This window comes from Thalassophryne amazonica, chromosome 1, assembly GCF_902500255.1.
Source record: "Thalassophryne amazonica chromosome 1, fThaAma1.1, whole genome shotgun sequence".
NCBI lineage: Eukaryota > Metazoa > Chordata > Actinopteri > Batrachoidiformes > Batrachoididae > Thalassophryne > Thalassophryne amazonica.
In genome coordinates, this window is record NC_047103.1 from 170,713,143 (window position 1) to 170,730,428 (window position 17,286).

At 41.8% G+C, this 17,286-nt stretch overlaps 1 protein-coding gene and 1 long non-coding RNA gene across 5 annotated transcripts in view; one reads left to right on the forward strand and one right to left on the reverse strand.

Moving 5' to 3' along the window:
* The window catches only part of mfsd6a (major facilitator superfamily domain containing 6a), a 27,520-nt gene extending 25,161 nt beyond the window's left edge, over positions 1 to 2,359 (forward strand). For 2 of the 4 annotated variants that reach the window (XM_034179148.1, XM_034179155.1), the window contains one exon: positions 1,210 to 2,359. In XM_034179148.1, the coding sequence (XP_034035039.1) occupies positions 1,210 to 1,425 (216 nt within the window). In that variant the 3' untranslated portion in view covers positions 1,426 to 2,359. The remainder of the gene's footprint in view (positions 1 to 1,209) is intronic. The other 2 variants (XR_004562918.1, XM_034179175.1) reach the window with 2 other exon arrangements.
* The window catches only part of LOC117518120, a 23,615-nt gene extending 9,440 nt beyond the window's left edge, over positions 1 to 14,175 (reverse strand). Inside the window, exons 1-2 of the long non-coding RNA XR_004562919.1 lie at positions 14,160 to 14,175; positions 6,740 to 6,742 (exon numbers count right to left, since the gene is read on the reverse strand). This is a non-coding gene — a long non-coding RNA (uncharacterized LOC117518120). The remainder of the gene's footprint in view (positions 1 to 6,739; positions 6,743 to 14,159) is intronic.
* Between the last annotated feature and the right edge of the window lie 3,111 nt (positions 14,176 to 17,286).

The following is a 17,286-nucleotide window of genomic DNA, read 5'->3' on the forward strand; positions in this document are numbered from 1 at the left end:
CACTGCTGCATGGCAATCTTCTAAGGATTTTATGTGAACGAGATTACCAGCAGTTATCGGCATGTATAACTGAATATCATCTGCATAGCAGTGAAATTTAATCCCAAAATGCCGCAATATATGCCCAAGGGGTGCTATATAAAGGGAGAAAAGCAGGGCCTAAAACAGACCCCTGTGGAACCCCAAATTTCATGTCACTAAGGTTAGAGGTAGTGTTACTGTATAAAACACAGTGAGAACGACTGGTCAAGTATGATGTAAACCATACAAGGGCACTCCCAGTAATCCCAAAATGATTTTCCAGCCTATCAAGTAGAATATGATGATCCACTGTATCAAATGCAGCACTGACATCTAACAGCAACAGAACCGTAGTGGTGTCTGAATCCATTGTAAGCAGAAGATCATTCACCACTTTAGTGAGTGCCGACTCTGTGGAATGATATTTTCTAAAAGCAGACTGTAGTGGCTCAAAGAGATTATTCTCGGTAAGATAGTCTACGAGCTGCCGTGACACCACTTTTTCCAGAATTTTAGAGAAAAATGATAGATTTGATATCGGCCGATAGTTTGTCAATACACTAGGGTCAAGATTAGGTTTCTTAATAATGGTTTAATCACTGCAGATTTGAAACATTTAGGAACAGATCCAGAAGTTAAAGAAAGATTATTATAAAAATAAAAATAATAAAAATATTTAAAAATGTTCCTCAAAGAAACATTAGAAGGGATTTACATACTTCTCCTTCAGCAGTGCAGAATATCATTAAACAATTCAAGGAATTTGGAAGAATTTTAGTGCATAAAGGCCACAAACCTAAACTGAACACTCACAATCTCCTCAGACGGCACTGCATCAGGAACTGTCATTCATCAATACCTGATATAACCACACAGGTGAGGGATTACATTATGACAGTCCAGAGTTACAGTCACAAAGTGTTTACTGTGCAGAAATGAATCCTGATGTTAACCTCATCCACAAGCATGCTCGACGTCTCCGGGCTCAGAGGCATCTGGGCAGCTTTTTCTGATTTTTGTGTGTGTGTGTGTGTGTGTGTGTGTGTGCGTGTGTCTGGCGGTGTTGAGAAACTTGTCACGTTAATGCTGAGAAGTGGTGATGTGTTTGGTGTCCTCACACCTTCTTGTCTTTGATTCTTTTTTGATTGCCTCTGAACCGACAGCATTGTTTGTACTTCCTGTTGCTAGGTACTTAATGGGCGGGTGGTGGCTGAAGACCAGGCGTCGATGTCATCGCACACAAACAGCGCTGAGGGCGGTGCTCATCCACCAGCATTCACACCCACAGAACTCAGCACCACACAGGCGGAACCCACAGACTCAAACACTGGTAGAAACCAAACGGACCCAGACAGAGGTGGACCTGTGGAGAACCCGGCCTTCACACCAGAACATGCCGACTGATTGTGCTTTTAGGAACCATTTTCATTTATGGACAATGCAAGAAAAAAAACAAAAAACAACAAACCACCATCGCGACACAAATCTGTCTCAACAGGTTCCTTCATGAGCAGTTTATTACAGCTGAACGACTCCGTTTATGAAGTTACTGCCTTAAAAAAGAATGCACCAGGACGTTGGAACATCTGGGGAAAAATGGTTTTGTTGATGGATGTTTTTTGCAGTCAGAGATGATTTCAGTGTTTAGATGCAATGCGTGCAGTTGGATTTGAGCGGCTGTGTGGCCTCAGGATTTCACAGGTGAGGAAATCAAACGCACCTCAGCTGGAAAATCCTACAAATTCAAACACGGCGTCTGCGATTCCTTCATTAAATCAGCAGCAAAATCAGAACAGATACGCAACAGTCAGCGTCAACAGTTCAGTTCCATTCTGACAGAAAAAGCACAAAAATAAATATGTACGTTGTATGAAGTCGTTATTATGACAGCTTTTGCTGTTTACATCCGTTTCTTGTCTCGCATGTTTTCCCAAACTGTCTTTAGTCCGGGCATCTGAACCCTGCTCCACGAGCGCACCTCATCCCGCACGTTTTCCAACTCCTGACTCCACCCATTACTAATTAACTCAAGTGTGCTCAGCCAATCAAGAGCTGAGAAACCATCAGGTGTGAGTCGAGCAGGTGGACACGGAAACCAGGCAGGACAGTCCAAGACCCGGGTCAGAGAACCTGCTTTAGTCCTGCTATCAATGAATGTTACGGATTTAAGATTCACACATTTAAATGTTTCATAATTTAAAGCCTTCTTAAGTATAATGATTTTTTTGGGGGGGTGGGGGGGTATGATGGTCTAGTGGTTAAGCGTTGGGCTTGAGACCAGAAGATCCTCGGTTCAAATCCCAGCCTGACTGGAAAATCACTAAATCACAAAATCACTAAGGGCCCTTCGGCAAGGTCTTTAATCCCCTAGTTGCGCCCAGTGTGTAGTGAGCACCTTGTATGGCAGCACCCTGACATCGGAGTGAATGTGAGGCATTATTGTAAAGCATTTTGAGAATCTGATGCAGATGGAAAAGTGCAATATAAATGCAGTTCATTTATTTATTTTTGTTAATTTACTGTACTTTAGATAATCAGTGTTTTTCTTTGGTGACCAATCACGTTTCTTTTTTCTATTTTCTAATTTCAGTGTTTATATATATATATATATATATATATATATATATATATATATATATATATATATATATAATTTGAATGTGTGCGCACTAGCATGAAATCACAAATCATATATATATAATTTCCTTTTACTGTATCTGCAAACAGGAACATTCATAACCCAACTGGAAAAAATAAAACATAACTTTAATTATTATTTATTTATTAATTATTTCTTGTAATTAGAATTCTGGCAGCTGCATTTTGAACCTTTTTGAAGGATTTTTTTTCTTTAAAGCTGTTTGAGGTACAGTGGCTTCAGCTCAAAGCAAGAAATGCTTCTTGATGGAAGTTTTTCTAATATACAACCTATAAAGTGGGATCAAAAGTAAAGAGTTCAAACAACTGTGCAGATGTTATAACTGAACTTATTCTGCATTTTCCAACAGGACCAACTGCAGAAGGCTCTGGTTTTTTTGTTTGTTTGTTTTTTGTAGATAAACATAAGAACTTGTGTGATATCGGTTTTTCATTGTAACCAAACCAGTTTCTTTGCTCCTTATCATGGAGAGATTATTTGCACTGATAGTAACGGAGTTGAGTGTTGTCAGTGTGACATAAATTCTTTGAATACTTTTGTTACAGTTTGGACAGCAGGCACAAAATGAAGAGAAAATATTACAGGACCAATCACAGATCCCTTCATCTTCTTTGTGTTTCGGCTGTTCCCGTTAGGGGTCACCACAGCAGATCAATCGTTTCCATCTCACCCTGTCCTCTGTATCTTCCTCTGTCACACCAACCACCTGCATGTCCTCCCTCAGCACATCCATGAACCTCCTCTTTGGTCTCCCTCTTCTCCTCCTGCCTGGTGGCTCCATCCTCAGCATCCTTCTCCCTATATACCCTGTGTCCCTCCTCTGCACATGTCCAAACTATCTCAATCTCGCCTCTCTGACTTTGTCTCCAAACCGTGATCCCTGTGGTGCACCATATTTAAAAGTGAATGTCAAAGCGTCTTTGCATTCAGTGCAACATAGTACATGATGGTGTGGGTTTTTCTGACTGAATGTTTGAGTTGTCTGCAGTATTTAATGTTGTCATTCATTTATTGAAACATTTGTGTCCCGTTCTTCCACCTGATAGAAATCAGAACACAGCACAGTTGCCATTACTAGTTTCCACCTGATACAGTGTTCATGTTGTAAAATTAAGTGTAGTCTGGCACTTTGTTGGTCCATCACAGACCAACAAAAACCTGAGCTACGTAAAGTCAGCCATAGAGGTTTTCTGCTGTTTGTCCAGTGTACACTGGCGGGTTCATGATGTGCGTACTCTGTACACACAGGGCCATACATCGAATTACAGTGACACTGACTTGAAAACAAACATTAAAAGTAAACGCTAGTAGATGATGCGCTTGGACTGTGTGTGTCAAGATAGGGCCCTTAGCATCAGAAGTGACTTGTTCGGAGCGATGTCAGTATTTGTGACATTAATTATCGGCTGTTCGATTTCCATCACGCATCATAACATCCACAAAGTTCCGGCCGTGCAGTTTAGAGACGAAGGACTGAGATCTTCTGTGTTTTCGTGCAGTTGTCAGAGAGTGAAGACGTGCCTGTTTAAAGACGTCTGACCTTCAGGTCTCAGCGAGCCCTTTTATAACCTCATCCACAACATTACTCACTTCATCACAATTGTTACAACCTTGATTTTAACCTTTTTGTGCTGAAGGCCTTTTATGGTGTATTTTCCTCTTTTCATACCAAATCGTTTGCAGTATTTACACGTCTGAGGAAACTTAACATCAGTCGCTGTGAAATCTGTCAGATTTTTTTAATGTGTTTGTTGTGAAGGTTCCTGGTACCCCTGTAGACCCGAGTGACTGTCATCTCCAACAAACTGATTCAATTAAATATTAATGGTTATGTCCACGCGTAATCTGTATAATCTGAGTTTTACTGTACATTGAAGTCTTTTTGCTTGTTTTACTCAACCTGAGGATCATTTTGCATTTTTCTACCTTTCATGTTATAAGTCTGAATATTTATTTACTTACAAATGATCAGAAACCCATTTAGTGACTATTTGAAAAAAATAATATTTGTCATTTTAACGCACAAATGCCAAACATTCTTTGTTGGCAGCTTCTCCAGTGTGCATGTGTGTTGTGTTTTAAATCCTTGTAAATTTAATATTTTTGGTTTGTGGACTGTTGGTTGGACAAAAGGAACTATTTGAGGATGTCACTTTGGATATTGTGATGTGCATTATTATTATTATTATTATTATTCCATTCTCTGACCTTTAATGAACTGCTTTTTCTTTCTTTCTTTCTTTTTTTTTTTTTTTTTTTTTTGGGGGGCAGTTTTTTTTTTTTTTTCAAATCATTTGAAAAGGAAAATTAGCTTCAGAAAAAATGTTGCATTTCAGCAGAAACGTAATGAGAATTAAGATATAAATTATTTTGGACAAATGCTCAAAAATGTCCTCAAATATCTGTAGTTTGACCAATGGCTAATTAATTTAAAACAAATTCATTTAAAACTTATGTGGATCTGGGCACCGATCTCACTCACTCACTCACACACACCTCACTGGCAAAGGTTGATGGCAGATATAATGGTCTAACATCAGCCACTTGATGGCAGTAGCGCTCTAAGAATGTCAGTGGATTTGTTTTGTGTGTGTGTGTGTGTGTAGGGTTATTGAGGTCGTGGTGTGCCTGCTGCTGATGGGTGTGTGTGTGGGAGGACAGTAATAGGCTTCCTCAAAAACTAGACTATGAGCTGACATAAGAAAAAAAAATATAATAATAATAATAAAATGAAAGCGTGTTGGTGCACTCGGGCTGTCTGGTGTCCGTGGGGGAATGTAATCAGCCTCTGTGCCGGCTGCTGTTGTTTCTGATTTTTCTGTCTTTTTAATAATCAAACTTGTGTTTGTTTGTTTGTTTTTTTTTGTGAGCTGCTGAACAGTGAGGTGCTGACACTGACTGGAAAAACTCCAGTAACATCATCACCGGCCTCTGGCTCGTGGGCACTTTGGCTAATAAACACATTCAGTTCCTTTGTTGTTGCGCGGCTCAGACCTGTGACCTTTGACTCTGTGAAAAGATAAAAACAAAATGACTGTATTTTCTCTATTTAAGGACAACAACCTTCAAACTACAAAGGTCTTTGAGTGTTTGTTCATCATTCTTGGCGACATCATTTAGAAACAATAATAGGGATTTTTTTTAAAGTTCCAGAGTACATGCAAATTACCTGCTTCATTTTCAGAAACTTTTGTTAAAAGTTTAAAAAATAATCTTCCCTTCAGACTACAGACAAACACTGGGTTCCCTCCTCTGTCAGCTGGTGGCAATAAAGGTCAAAAGGTCACTTTCTACCATCAACTGAACTTCATTGTCTTTTTTTTTTTTTTTTTGGCTCCATTTTTAAAAAAAACTTGCAGTTTGTTTTTGTTTTGGTTTTTTTACGTTGAATTAACTGACCTGCCACTTTAAAGTCATTCAGATAATATCTAATAAATGACACAGTCACATTGTTAACAGACCGTAATGGGCCCATTTTGTTAAGTGCCCCAGTTGTCAATTAAAAATAAAAAGCTTGGACCTCGTGCTAAATGGTCTCCTGGCTGCCCCGTGACATTCATTATCTCCTTTGTGCTGAGGTGGATTACTGAATCTCTAGAACAGGGGCGGATCTAGATTTGGGGTGGGGGGGGGGGGGGGTAACAACTCCAACCCAGACAATTTCAAAAATCTCTTTTTCCCTGCATTCTAAGGCAATCTGGGAAGAGGAATGCTGACTTTATAGTTAGTGTTTTTAAAACACGATATTTACTGAGGACGGTGACTTCAGTTGGTTGAGCTGTACACAGCAGGAACATATTCTGCACACAGCAGTGTTCATAAATCAGCCGTTATTTCTTCAAGACCTTTCTCATGCTTTATCACACCTTTGGACAGCAGTTCAAGCAATGGGTCGTGGCCCCCTCAGCCACCCTCTAGATGTGCCACTGTGGAGGAGAGGAATCAGATCTTTTCAATCAGATTTTAAGGTTCTGCTACTAACCTATAAAATTATTCATGGACTGGCACCTCCCTACCTAGCTGACCTAATTAAACCTTACGTACCGGCCCGGGCTTTACGTTCTCAGGGTGCAGGACTACTTTGTGTCCCTAAGGTGAATAAGAAGTCTGCGGGTCACAGAGCTTTCTCTTATCGTGTCCCTGTTCTGTGGAATGATCTCCCTGCGTCAATAAAACAGTCAGATTCTGTGGAGACTTTCAAGTCCAGACTTAAGACGCACTTATTTTTACTCTTTTAATTCATTTTATTAGTAATTGGAGCGGGCTGCGGCCTCAACTTTACCTAAATTCTGGGTCTTTTAGTGAAACTTAGGGCTAGTGGCCGGCGACCACCTTAGTATTTCTTCTGTTTTTCTTGTTGTTTAATGCTGACAAATTATACAGTATTTTTTGTCTTTCTGATGCCTGATTCTGTTTTTTCTCTGTTTAAGGTGCAGCTCCATCCAGAGATGGGAGATGTATTCGTGTTGGCGACCCTCCTGTCCTGTGTGCCAATAGCATTTCCTGTATATTCGTCTGTGAATTGTTCTGTAATTTATGTTTGTATCATGGCCCAAGCAGAGGGTCACCCCTTTGAGTCTGGTCTGCTTGAGGTTTCTTCCTCAGAGGGAGTTTTTCCTTATCACTGTTGCTCTGGGGGGTTGGTAAGGTTAGACCTTACCTGTGTGAAGCGCTTTGAGGCAACTCTGTTGTGATTTGGCGCTATATAAATGAAAATAAATTGAAATTGAAAATTCAGTCGGCCATACCAAAATCCGAAATGGGCGAAACGGAGCGAAATGGGGACCGCTAATCACAAAATGGGGGCAAAAAGCAATGAAATGGAGCAGAGGGAACCAGACCGACTCCAAATAATTACTTTTATTTAATTGTTTGGCTTTTGTTTTTTTGAGATGCACTCAGTATATGTAGTAGGGGCAGGTGCGCCATCTGGAATTCGAGATATGAAACTTCAGTCAATGGGTCAGTCTGCTCCATTTCGCTAAGTTTTACCCCCATTTGATTATTATCAGTCCCCATTTCGTCCTATTTCGCAAAAAAAATAAATAAATAAATAAAAGTACTTAACTGAATCATATTTAATCATATTTGGAGTCAGTCTGCTGCATTTTGTTACATTTTACCCCCGTTTTGTGATTAGTAGACTCCATTTCGTCCATTTCGTATTTTAGTATAGCCGCTTTTCAGTGACCTCGGTATGGTTGTTTGTGTCTGAGAACTCTGGACTGTCCACACCGCCAGTTTGCTCCTGATGACACCTTGAAGGATTCATGATATTCTGGTGGTTTGTACCAACAAAAGGTCTCCATTCTATCAAACCCACTTCTCAGTCTTCTGGACATTGATTCAGTGACTTTTTCTCGCTTTTTTCATGCCATAAAAACAAAATAATGTGTAAACAATTTATAGCCTTGACATTTAGTGGACACTTTTTTCTTTTAGTTTTTGTGTAATTTGCTTTATCTTATTTGTACTTTAGCCACATTAGCTTATGCAGCTACAACAGAAAGAGTAGCCTATAGAATGCAGTTTATGTGTAGCAAGGTGAAGTTCAGATTGGAAAGATGTTCCTGCTAGCTTGGTTAGCGGGGAATTCTCCTTTGTCTGACCTGGTAGAGTGTTGTTCTGCAGTTCAAGCAGTCCGGTGGTCGAATCCCACCGCCATCCCGGCCACAAAGATAGGTCCTCCAGTCACAAATGTTTCCTTTATTTTGGTCGCGTTAATGTAGTTTGTCTTATCTTGTTTGGACTTCAGCCATATTAGCCTAAGTTAATATGGCTAAACAGAAATATTAATTGTCATGGGTGGAGGCAATAACGTGACGACCATGTAGGATGTACGGACTAGAACTGCCGGTTTATTCTGAACGTGACCCTATGACATCATACGTAAAAGCAACTACGGTGGCCCACACATTCACATATCATCACATCTCCCCCTTTTAAGTTGAAGACACCCCATTAACTACCCAAGACAGAACAGGTACAATTTCATATAAACTAGGATTTTGGGGTAGACTGCCCGCCACCCACAGCAACGTAGGGATTTATTCTGCCCTCAATAGTTGCTGTTCCTATTACTCAAAACAGTTCAAAGAGTCATTTGGTGTTTAACTTCGGCAACAGCCATGCATGTCCATGTCCATCGTCCCGTGCTATGGCTGAAGAATGCATCGTTCATTATAACACATAATAACTCATAACTGTCGGTATGAAAATTGTTAAACCTCATCAATAACATATGAATACTGTCAGTTGATAATAAAACTTAAAATAGCAAATCATGTTGTTATTTCGCACTACATCTAATACATTTCCCCCCCATTTTATTTTTATTTTCCAAAACACATTCCCTCTTTTTTCAAAGTGTTATAACAAAGCAGGCCTAACTAAGTGTCTCTATACCTGCATGGATGTCTGACCTCACGGCCCCTGGAAGTCACCTGTACCCCTGTGCTGGTGTATGCGGGGTTGCATGCCCCGCAGCTTGGTCTGGGGCCCTCTGGTCTGGTGGCTTGTCACTGCGCGCTGGACTGGCTGCAGGTGAAGGTCTACCTGGCGGCGGTGTTGGTACCTCAACTGGTGGCTCTCGTTGGTCAGATGAATCTGAAGACTCTGGCCCGGCTTGTAGAGGAGGCCCGGCTTGTAAATGTTGCCGATTGCAACGCAGCACTGCACTGTGATCTGTCTTCACCAGGTACGACCGGGGCTCGTTGCACCAGCCAATGACTTTGGCTGGAGTTTTCCACCCCTTCTCCCCTTGATAACAATCACCTAGTACTTGTAGCGCTGTCCCTTGTATGGACTTAAGGCAAGGAACCTGCCCACAGTTTGCACCTCACCTCCTGGGCTGGTAATGAGGGGTTTTGGCCCAGTCCTGATCAACCGTGGACGTTGCAGTAGTTTATTGAAAGCAGTCTGTGACATTACTGTAATGTCTGCACTGGAGTCTATTTTAAATTCTACAGGACTGCCATTCACATCCAGCTCTACTAGCCACTCATTGTCGGGGTCAGACTGTGCAATCACGTCTGGCGTCGCCTCACGTACAGCGCCAACAAAAAAATGCATCCTCACTGTATTCACTGTCGGACGCAACATTCACTTCTTTTAGTGCTCTACTTTGACAGACAGCCTCGAAGTGCCCTATTTTGTTTCAATTTCTGCATCTCCTATTCTTAGCTGGGCAAGGGCGTGCGTTTCCATGCTGGCCATTACATTGTGAACAGGCAAACTGCTGCGACTCACCCCTGTCTCTCTTTGCCCACTGCAGTCTGTCCTTCCCGCCATTTCTTCCATTGGATTGCAGTCTCCCTTGTCCTTGCCTCATAGCATCCACTGAACAGTCCGCACTCAAGCACACATTTTGTTGTTTTATTTGTTCATTTTGATGAGCTATTTGGATGGCTTTCTCAAGAGACAGTTCTGGCTCCAACTGCAACTTTTCTGACACGTCCATGTCCGAGATGCCAATCACAAGTCTATCCCTTATTTGCTCGTCCTTGTTAGCTCCAAACTCACAGTACTGTGCTAGCTCGTACAGGCTTCAGATAAAGACTTCCACGGGCTCGTCAGGCTTTTGCACTCACTTATGAAAGCATGCCCGTTCATGTATTACATTTCTTTTTGGCACGAAATGCTCGTGGAACTTTTGTATCACAATGTCATAATTCATTTCAGGGCTTACTTCATCGTTCTCCTCCTCATCCTTGGCATTTTCGATCCGGTCGTACGCGAACGACTCGTAGATACCCTCGGCTTCCCTCCCCATAGCATAGAGAAGCGTGTTCACCAGAACTTCCCCGCTGTCCTGGTCCAGTTTCGTTGCCACTCAATAGCGATCGAAACAACGGCGCCACATCGGCCATTCCACCGGGCGGGTGAAGTCGAACTTTTCTGGAGGTCCTAATTATGCCATTCTCACGGTCACTTCTGACACCATGTCATGGGCGGAGGCAATAACGTGACTACCATGTAGGTTGTACTGAATAGAACTGCCTGCTTATTCTGAACGTGACCCTATGACATCATACGTAAAAGCAACTACGGTGGCCCACACATTCACATATCATCACATTAATCTACAACAGCAAGATAAAACTAGCTTATATAATATAGTGTATGATTCCTTTATATTTGTCATGTTAGCGTAGCGCAGTCAGTGTAGTTTGTTTGGACTTTAGCCACATTAGTACAATCAAAAGCTAGCTTATATAATGTAGTTTATGTTTCCTTTATGTTAGTCATGTTAATGTAGTTTGCCTTAGTTTGTTTGGACTTTAGGGGAGGTGATGGTCTAGTGGTTAAGGTGTTGGGCTTGAGTCCAGAAGATCATGGGTTCAAATCCCTGCCTGACTGGAAAATCACTAAGGGCCCTTGGGCAAGGCCTTTAATCCTCTATTGCCCCTCGTTGTGTAGTGAGCACCTTGTATGGCAGCAGCCTGACACTGGGGTGAATGTGACGCTTTGAGCATCTGATGCAGATGGAAAAGCGCTATATAAATGCAGTCCATTTACCTTTTTTACCATTTGTGGCTAAACAGAAACATAAATCTACAAAAGCAAGCTACAACTAGTTTATATTATATTTATGTTTCCTTTATATTTGTCATGTTAGCGTAGTTTGCCTTAGCTTGTTTGGACTTTAGCCACATTAGCTTATGCAGCTACAATCGAAAGCTAAAACTAGTTTATATAATGTAGTTTGTTTCCTTTATTTTGGTCATATTAGCCCATGCTTATCTTTTTTCTATGTGTTCGAATTGAACGTGTCATAGCTGTGAATTGTTTGCAGGTTTCCTTTAGTGCTCTTCGTGTTCAGGTAATCCAGCTACTTCCCTTGTATTGGCATCCGTTTTACACTGGAACCCATGTCTTCTTGGTAGTAGTTCCAGTGATGGTCAGAATGAATTCTTCCTGATGTTTGGTCAGCAGAACTGGACCCCAGTGTCCCGGTGTTTTGCCGGGTCTCTCATGGGGAGGAGCTTACTATCAGTTCTTCATCATATATTTTGTAGATAATTTTGTTAGTCTCTATCATGTCCTCTGAGTCTTCGTCACTCTTGCATTGGCAGTCCTTGTTGTCTGGTCGGTCTTAGCTTCAGTGCCCTGAGCATGGTCACAATCTGGGTTTGTTGCGCTGAATATTTTCAGCATGTTGATGTCCATCTTTGTGTTGAGTCCCAAAGAGGTTTCATTACCAAATCTGGTTTGACAAACGCTTTGCAAAGCAGAAGAACCATCTCATTGTCCAGGGAGTCAAAGGTTCTGAGGATCCTCATGCTGCTTTTTGCTATGTCTACTTTCTGCGTCATTTGTGGTCTGCAAGTGTGGTTGGTCTGTGTTACATCTTTTTCTTCTGTGGTCTGGGCGAAGTTTGATGTCTTTGGTGTTTGTTTGTGTTTCATCTGGGTGCAACGTTTGGAGGTTGTTTAGATCTTACTGTGTCTGAATTCAGTTCAGAACATTTGTGATTCTTCTAAATAGTTTGGTGTCATCTGCAAAGATGTAGACTGTTTAACCTACTACATCAGGATCATGTTTTGCTAGCTTGTTATCTGGATAGTATTTAGTACAGGTTGCATTCATGTTCCTGGTCCTTGGCCTTTAAGGCCAAGAAAGGCCTGGGATGATCTTATGGACTCATGAAGTTAATGAATATACATGCTTGATGATGTCCAGGTCTGGTGCGTCCTGTCTTATTGTATTGGTTGCGAGACTTGAATGTTAACCAATGGCATAAGGTGACGACTAGATATCTTTGGTACTAGGCCTCCTTGAAGGATCCTAACGGAACTCTGGAATAGGGTTGGGTATCGAGAACCGGTTCATTTCGGGTATCGTTAAGAAATGATTCGATCCACCAACATCAATAGCCTTTTTGCTTAACAATTCCCTTATTGGTTCTTCAGAGCAGCCATTGTTTTTGAGGGTGTTTGTCAGGAAAATGATCATTTCTCTACGTTGATTGTAGACCCTGCAGCGGCTCTGTAATCAACCGCTTCTGCAGCGTGACACTGATTTGAAGCTTGAACAAATGAAGCAGTGCTTCAATCCGCTGGCTCATTGGTTCTTTCATTTGCTGCTCTTCAGAAGTGACAAGTCCACTTCTTAACCCCTCTCAAAGCCATTAAAATATGTCAGTAGCGAGTTACTGTTGTGTGGATTAAAGTCACTAACTGGGACTCTTGTCTTGTTGCAGTCAAGAAATGAGAATCGTCCTCCGTTCTGTCGCACAGAACTGAACTGAGGACACTCATGATTGGGTATAAAAGGAGCATCCCCAAAAGGCTCAGCCATTCACAAGGAAAGATGGGGTGAGGATCACCACTTTATGAACAACTGCATGAAAAAAATAGTCCAACAGTTTAAGAACAATGTTTCTCAATGTTCAATTGCAAGGAATTTAGGGATTCCATCATCTACAGTCCATAATATAATCAGAAGATTCAGAGAATCTGGAGAACTTTCTACACGTAAGTGGCAAGGCCGAAAACCAACATTGAATGCCCGTGACCTTCGATCCATCAGGCGGCACTGCATTAAAAACCAACAACATTGTGTAAAGGATCTTACTGCATGGGCTCAGGAAAACTTCAGAAAACCATTGTCAGTTAACACAGTTTGCCGCTACATCTACAAGTGCAAGTTAAAACTCTACCATGCAAAGTGAAAGCCAAACATCAACAACATCCAGAAACACCGCCGCCTTCTCTGGGCCCGAGCTCATTTGAAATGGACAGACGCAAAGTGGAAAAGTGTTTCAAATTGTTTTGTGAAATCATGGACATTGTGTCCTCTGGAAAAAAGATAAAAAAAAGACCATCCAGATTGTTACCAGCACAAAGTTCAAAAGCCAGCATCTGTGATGGTATGGGGGTGTGTTAGTGCCCATGGCATGGGCAACTTACACATCTGTGATGGTACCATCAATGCTGAAAGGTAGATCCAGGTTTTGGAGCAACACATGTTGCCATCCAAGCAATGTCTTTTTCAGGGACGTCCCTGCTTATTTCAGCAAGACAATGCCAAGACACATTCAGCACGTGTTACAACAGCGTGGCTTTGTAGTAAAAGAGTGCAGGTACTAGACTGGCCTGCATTATGAAGCGCAGAATACAACAACGGAGACCCCGGACTGTTGAACAACTGAAGTTGTACATCAAGCAAGAATGGGAAAGAATTCCACCTACAAAGCTTCAACAATTAGTGTCCTCAGTTCCCAAACGCTTATTGAGTGTTGTTAGAAGGAAAGGTGATGTAACACAGTGGTAAACATACCACTGTCCCAGATTTTTTGAAACCTGTTGCAGGCATCCATTTCAAAATGAGCAAATATTTGCACAAAAACAACAAAGTTTATCAGTTTGAACATTAAATATCTTGTCTTTGTGGTGTATTCAATTGAATATAGGTTCTGTTTTTATTTACATTTTACACAGCGTCCCAATCTCATTGGAATTGGGGTTGTACAATCGACTAAAACATTTTTTCCTCCCAAAATGAGATGTCCTGCATTCTTTATGAATTACATCCTGACGTGCAGCACAGCCAGCTGCAAGAGCTCAGCTCAGAGGTATGGAAAGACATTCATGCCAATAATATCTGACAATAACTACAGATTTTGTTTATTTCTATTTATGTCCAGAGATCAAGGATCCAGTGACCAATTTCATATTTATTTACTTTAAGACTCAATAAAATGTTGTTGACATAGAAAACCTGTACAACCTACTTATAGTTCATAGAAAATTCACAAAAGGTATTGATAAGGGACTTGATAATGAATCGGATCGATATGCGGAATCGATAATGGTATTGATATCGATTAAAATCTTATCAATACCCTTCCCTACTTTGGAATGACGTGTCAAAGGAATGTTTACTGTGGGAGACTAAGATGAGGATTATCACTTGCATTGCGGGGTAACAACAGCTACAACATTTTGGCCATGTTCTGTGCTTCTCCGGACCACCTGGGCAAGGACACGATCACAATTCACCTGGTCAAGGACACGCCCATGATTCACCTGGTCAAGGACACGCCCATGATTCACCTGGTCAAGGACACAACCACAATTCACCTGGCCAAGGACACGTCCATGATTCATCTGGTCAAGGACATGCCCATGATTCACCTGGTCAAGGACACATCCATGATTCATCTGATCAAGGACATGCCCATGATTCACCTGGTCAAGGACACATCCATGATTCATCTGGTCAAGGACATGCCCATGATTCATCTGGTCAAGGACACGCCCATGATTTACCTGGTCAAGGACACGTCCATGATTCACCTGGTCAAGGACATGTCCATGATTCATCTGGTCAAGGACACGCCCATGATTCACCCGGTCAAGGACACGTCCATGATTCACCCGGTCAAGGACACGTCCATGATTCATCTGGTCAAGGACATGCCCATGATTCACCTGGTCAAGGACACGTCCATGATTCATCTGGTCAAGGACACGACCGCAATTCACCTGGTCAAGGACATGCCCATGATTCACCTGGTCAAGGACATGACCACAATTCACCTGGTCAAGAACACGTCCATGATTCATCTGGTCAAGGACACGGCCACAATTCACCTGGTCAAAGACATGCCCATGATTCACCTGTTCAAGGACACAGCCGCAATTCACCTGGTCAAGGACACGTCTATGATTCATCTGGTCAAGGACATGCCCATGATTCACCTGGTCAAGGACACGTCCGTGATTCACCTGGTCAAGGACACGTCCATGATTTATCTGGTCAAGGACACGACGGCAATTCACCTGGTCAAGGACACGTCCATGATTCACCTGGTCAAGGACACGACTGCAATTCACCTGGTCAAGGACACAACTGCAATTCACCTGGTCAAGGACACGTCCATGATTCACCTGGTCAAGGACATGCCCATGATTCACCTGGTCAAGGACATGCCCATGATTCACCTGGTCAAGAACACGTCCATGATTCATCTGGTCAAGGACACACCCATGATTTGGCTGCAGCAGAGAGGTGGTTACTTTTGAGAGGCTGAGACAGGTTTCTACCAGGACCCAAGTTGATGGATGTGGTGACAGCGCATGCTCCCTGACTTGACCTGATCTGACTAGCATCTTGTGCTGATCGTACTTGCTGGCTCAAAACTAACAGTAAACCAGACGGGCTCAGTGCAGCTCACTGTTTCTAAGTCGATGTGAAACCATTAAACAAATCCGTCGACACGTCATGATGCACTGTTAAGACTTAGCTCTTTTTAACTGGTCTTGACAGGAACACTCTGCAGTTTCTCAGTTTTCTGGAGGTATAATGTGATGAACTTAAACTCAGGGTTTGGGGATTGGGACCCCCACCCTTGTGTGTGCAGAGGAGAATCAGTGCCGTAGTAGTGAGGACAAAGTTCAACCGAGTGAGAGACATGAGAGCTGACAGCTGTCGCGTCTCATCCAGCATCGCCCGAAGGACTGTGTTCAAACACACCTCTTCACACTCACGTGGTCAAAGTGCACTTTTGAAAAGTACCTTATCACCTTTTAGCTTTGGTATCAGGTTTGAATTCCTCAGGAGGGTAGAAATGCTGTTCTCCTGGTGTTGCAGTCTTTGCTGCCACCTGGGAGGCGAGTCCCATCGCTAAGGACTGGAAGAAAGGATCTGTTGTCCCACTCTAGAAAGAAAAGGAACAGGACAGGTGATTGGCTGGATGGCAGTGACTAGAGGGGTATTACTGTACTCCCTGTGCTGGGAAAGCTGCTTGGAGGGATTATTCTCAACAGGATGTGGAGCAGATAAGTGTAACAGTTGTTCATTTCTGGAAACAAGAACCAAATTTAGCACAAATACTCCTTAGACATTACTCTTTTGTAAAAGCACGTTAAGCTAAGTCCAGGCACCCAACTGTAAGTTGATTTTTGTTCTTATTTCCACCAAAACATAACTTCTCAAATTAACAAACAGTCAAGACCTTGCTGCACATTTGAGCTGCTTTTGTCACCATCTAGTGGGTGATGTGAGCATTTCAGGGCTTGTGTATATTTTTCCTACTTGAAACCGAAAAATCAGTAAAAAATTCATTTATAAATGACAGAAATGCATGATTTTTTTTATTTCAGAGTTTTCTAGTTCTTGAGTTTTAGGAAGCTTTTGTCGTACAGATGGACAGACAACAGTTTCTCTTGACAAGCACAACTTATGGCTGGGAATAATCATGACTATTTATATCGGCCTTTCCCAGAATCAAAGTTCTAAACAAAATAAACTCTAATAATAAAAGAAAAAAAAATGCCAATAAATAAAAAGTATATGACAACAATGCACAAAAATCCCAAATTAAACAGCTGATTATAAACTCCAGCGAGACTTACATATTTACATATGGGATTTTTCCTCTTCAGGAGGCATTTTTTAACAGGTGCAACTTTTACTCCAGAAATTACAGTAGGTCAAGATCATTGGGGTCAAAGGTCAGATTTCCACTGTGCAACAAATTCTGTTGTTTACCATAAAATTATATCCTAAAGGTGACCACATTCTAACTGATGCTATATCGATATTCTAACTGCATGCTGACATAATCGTGCCCACAAGTACCAATAAATAACTGTTCATCT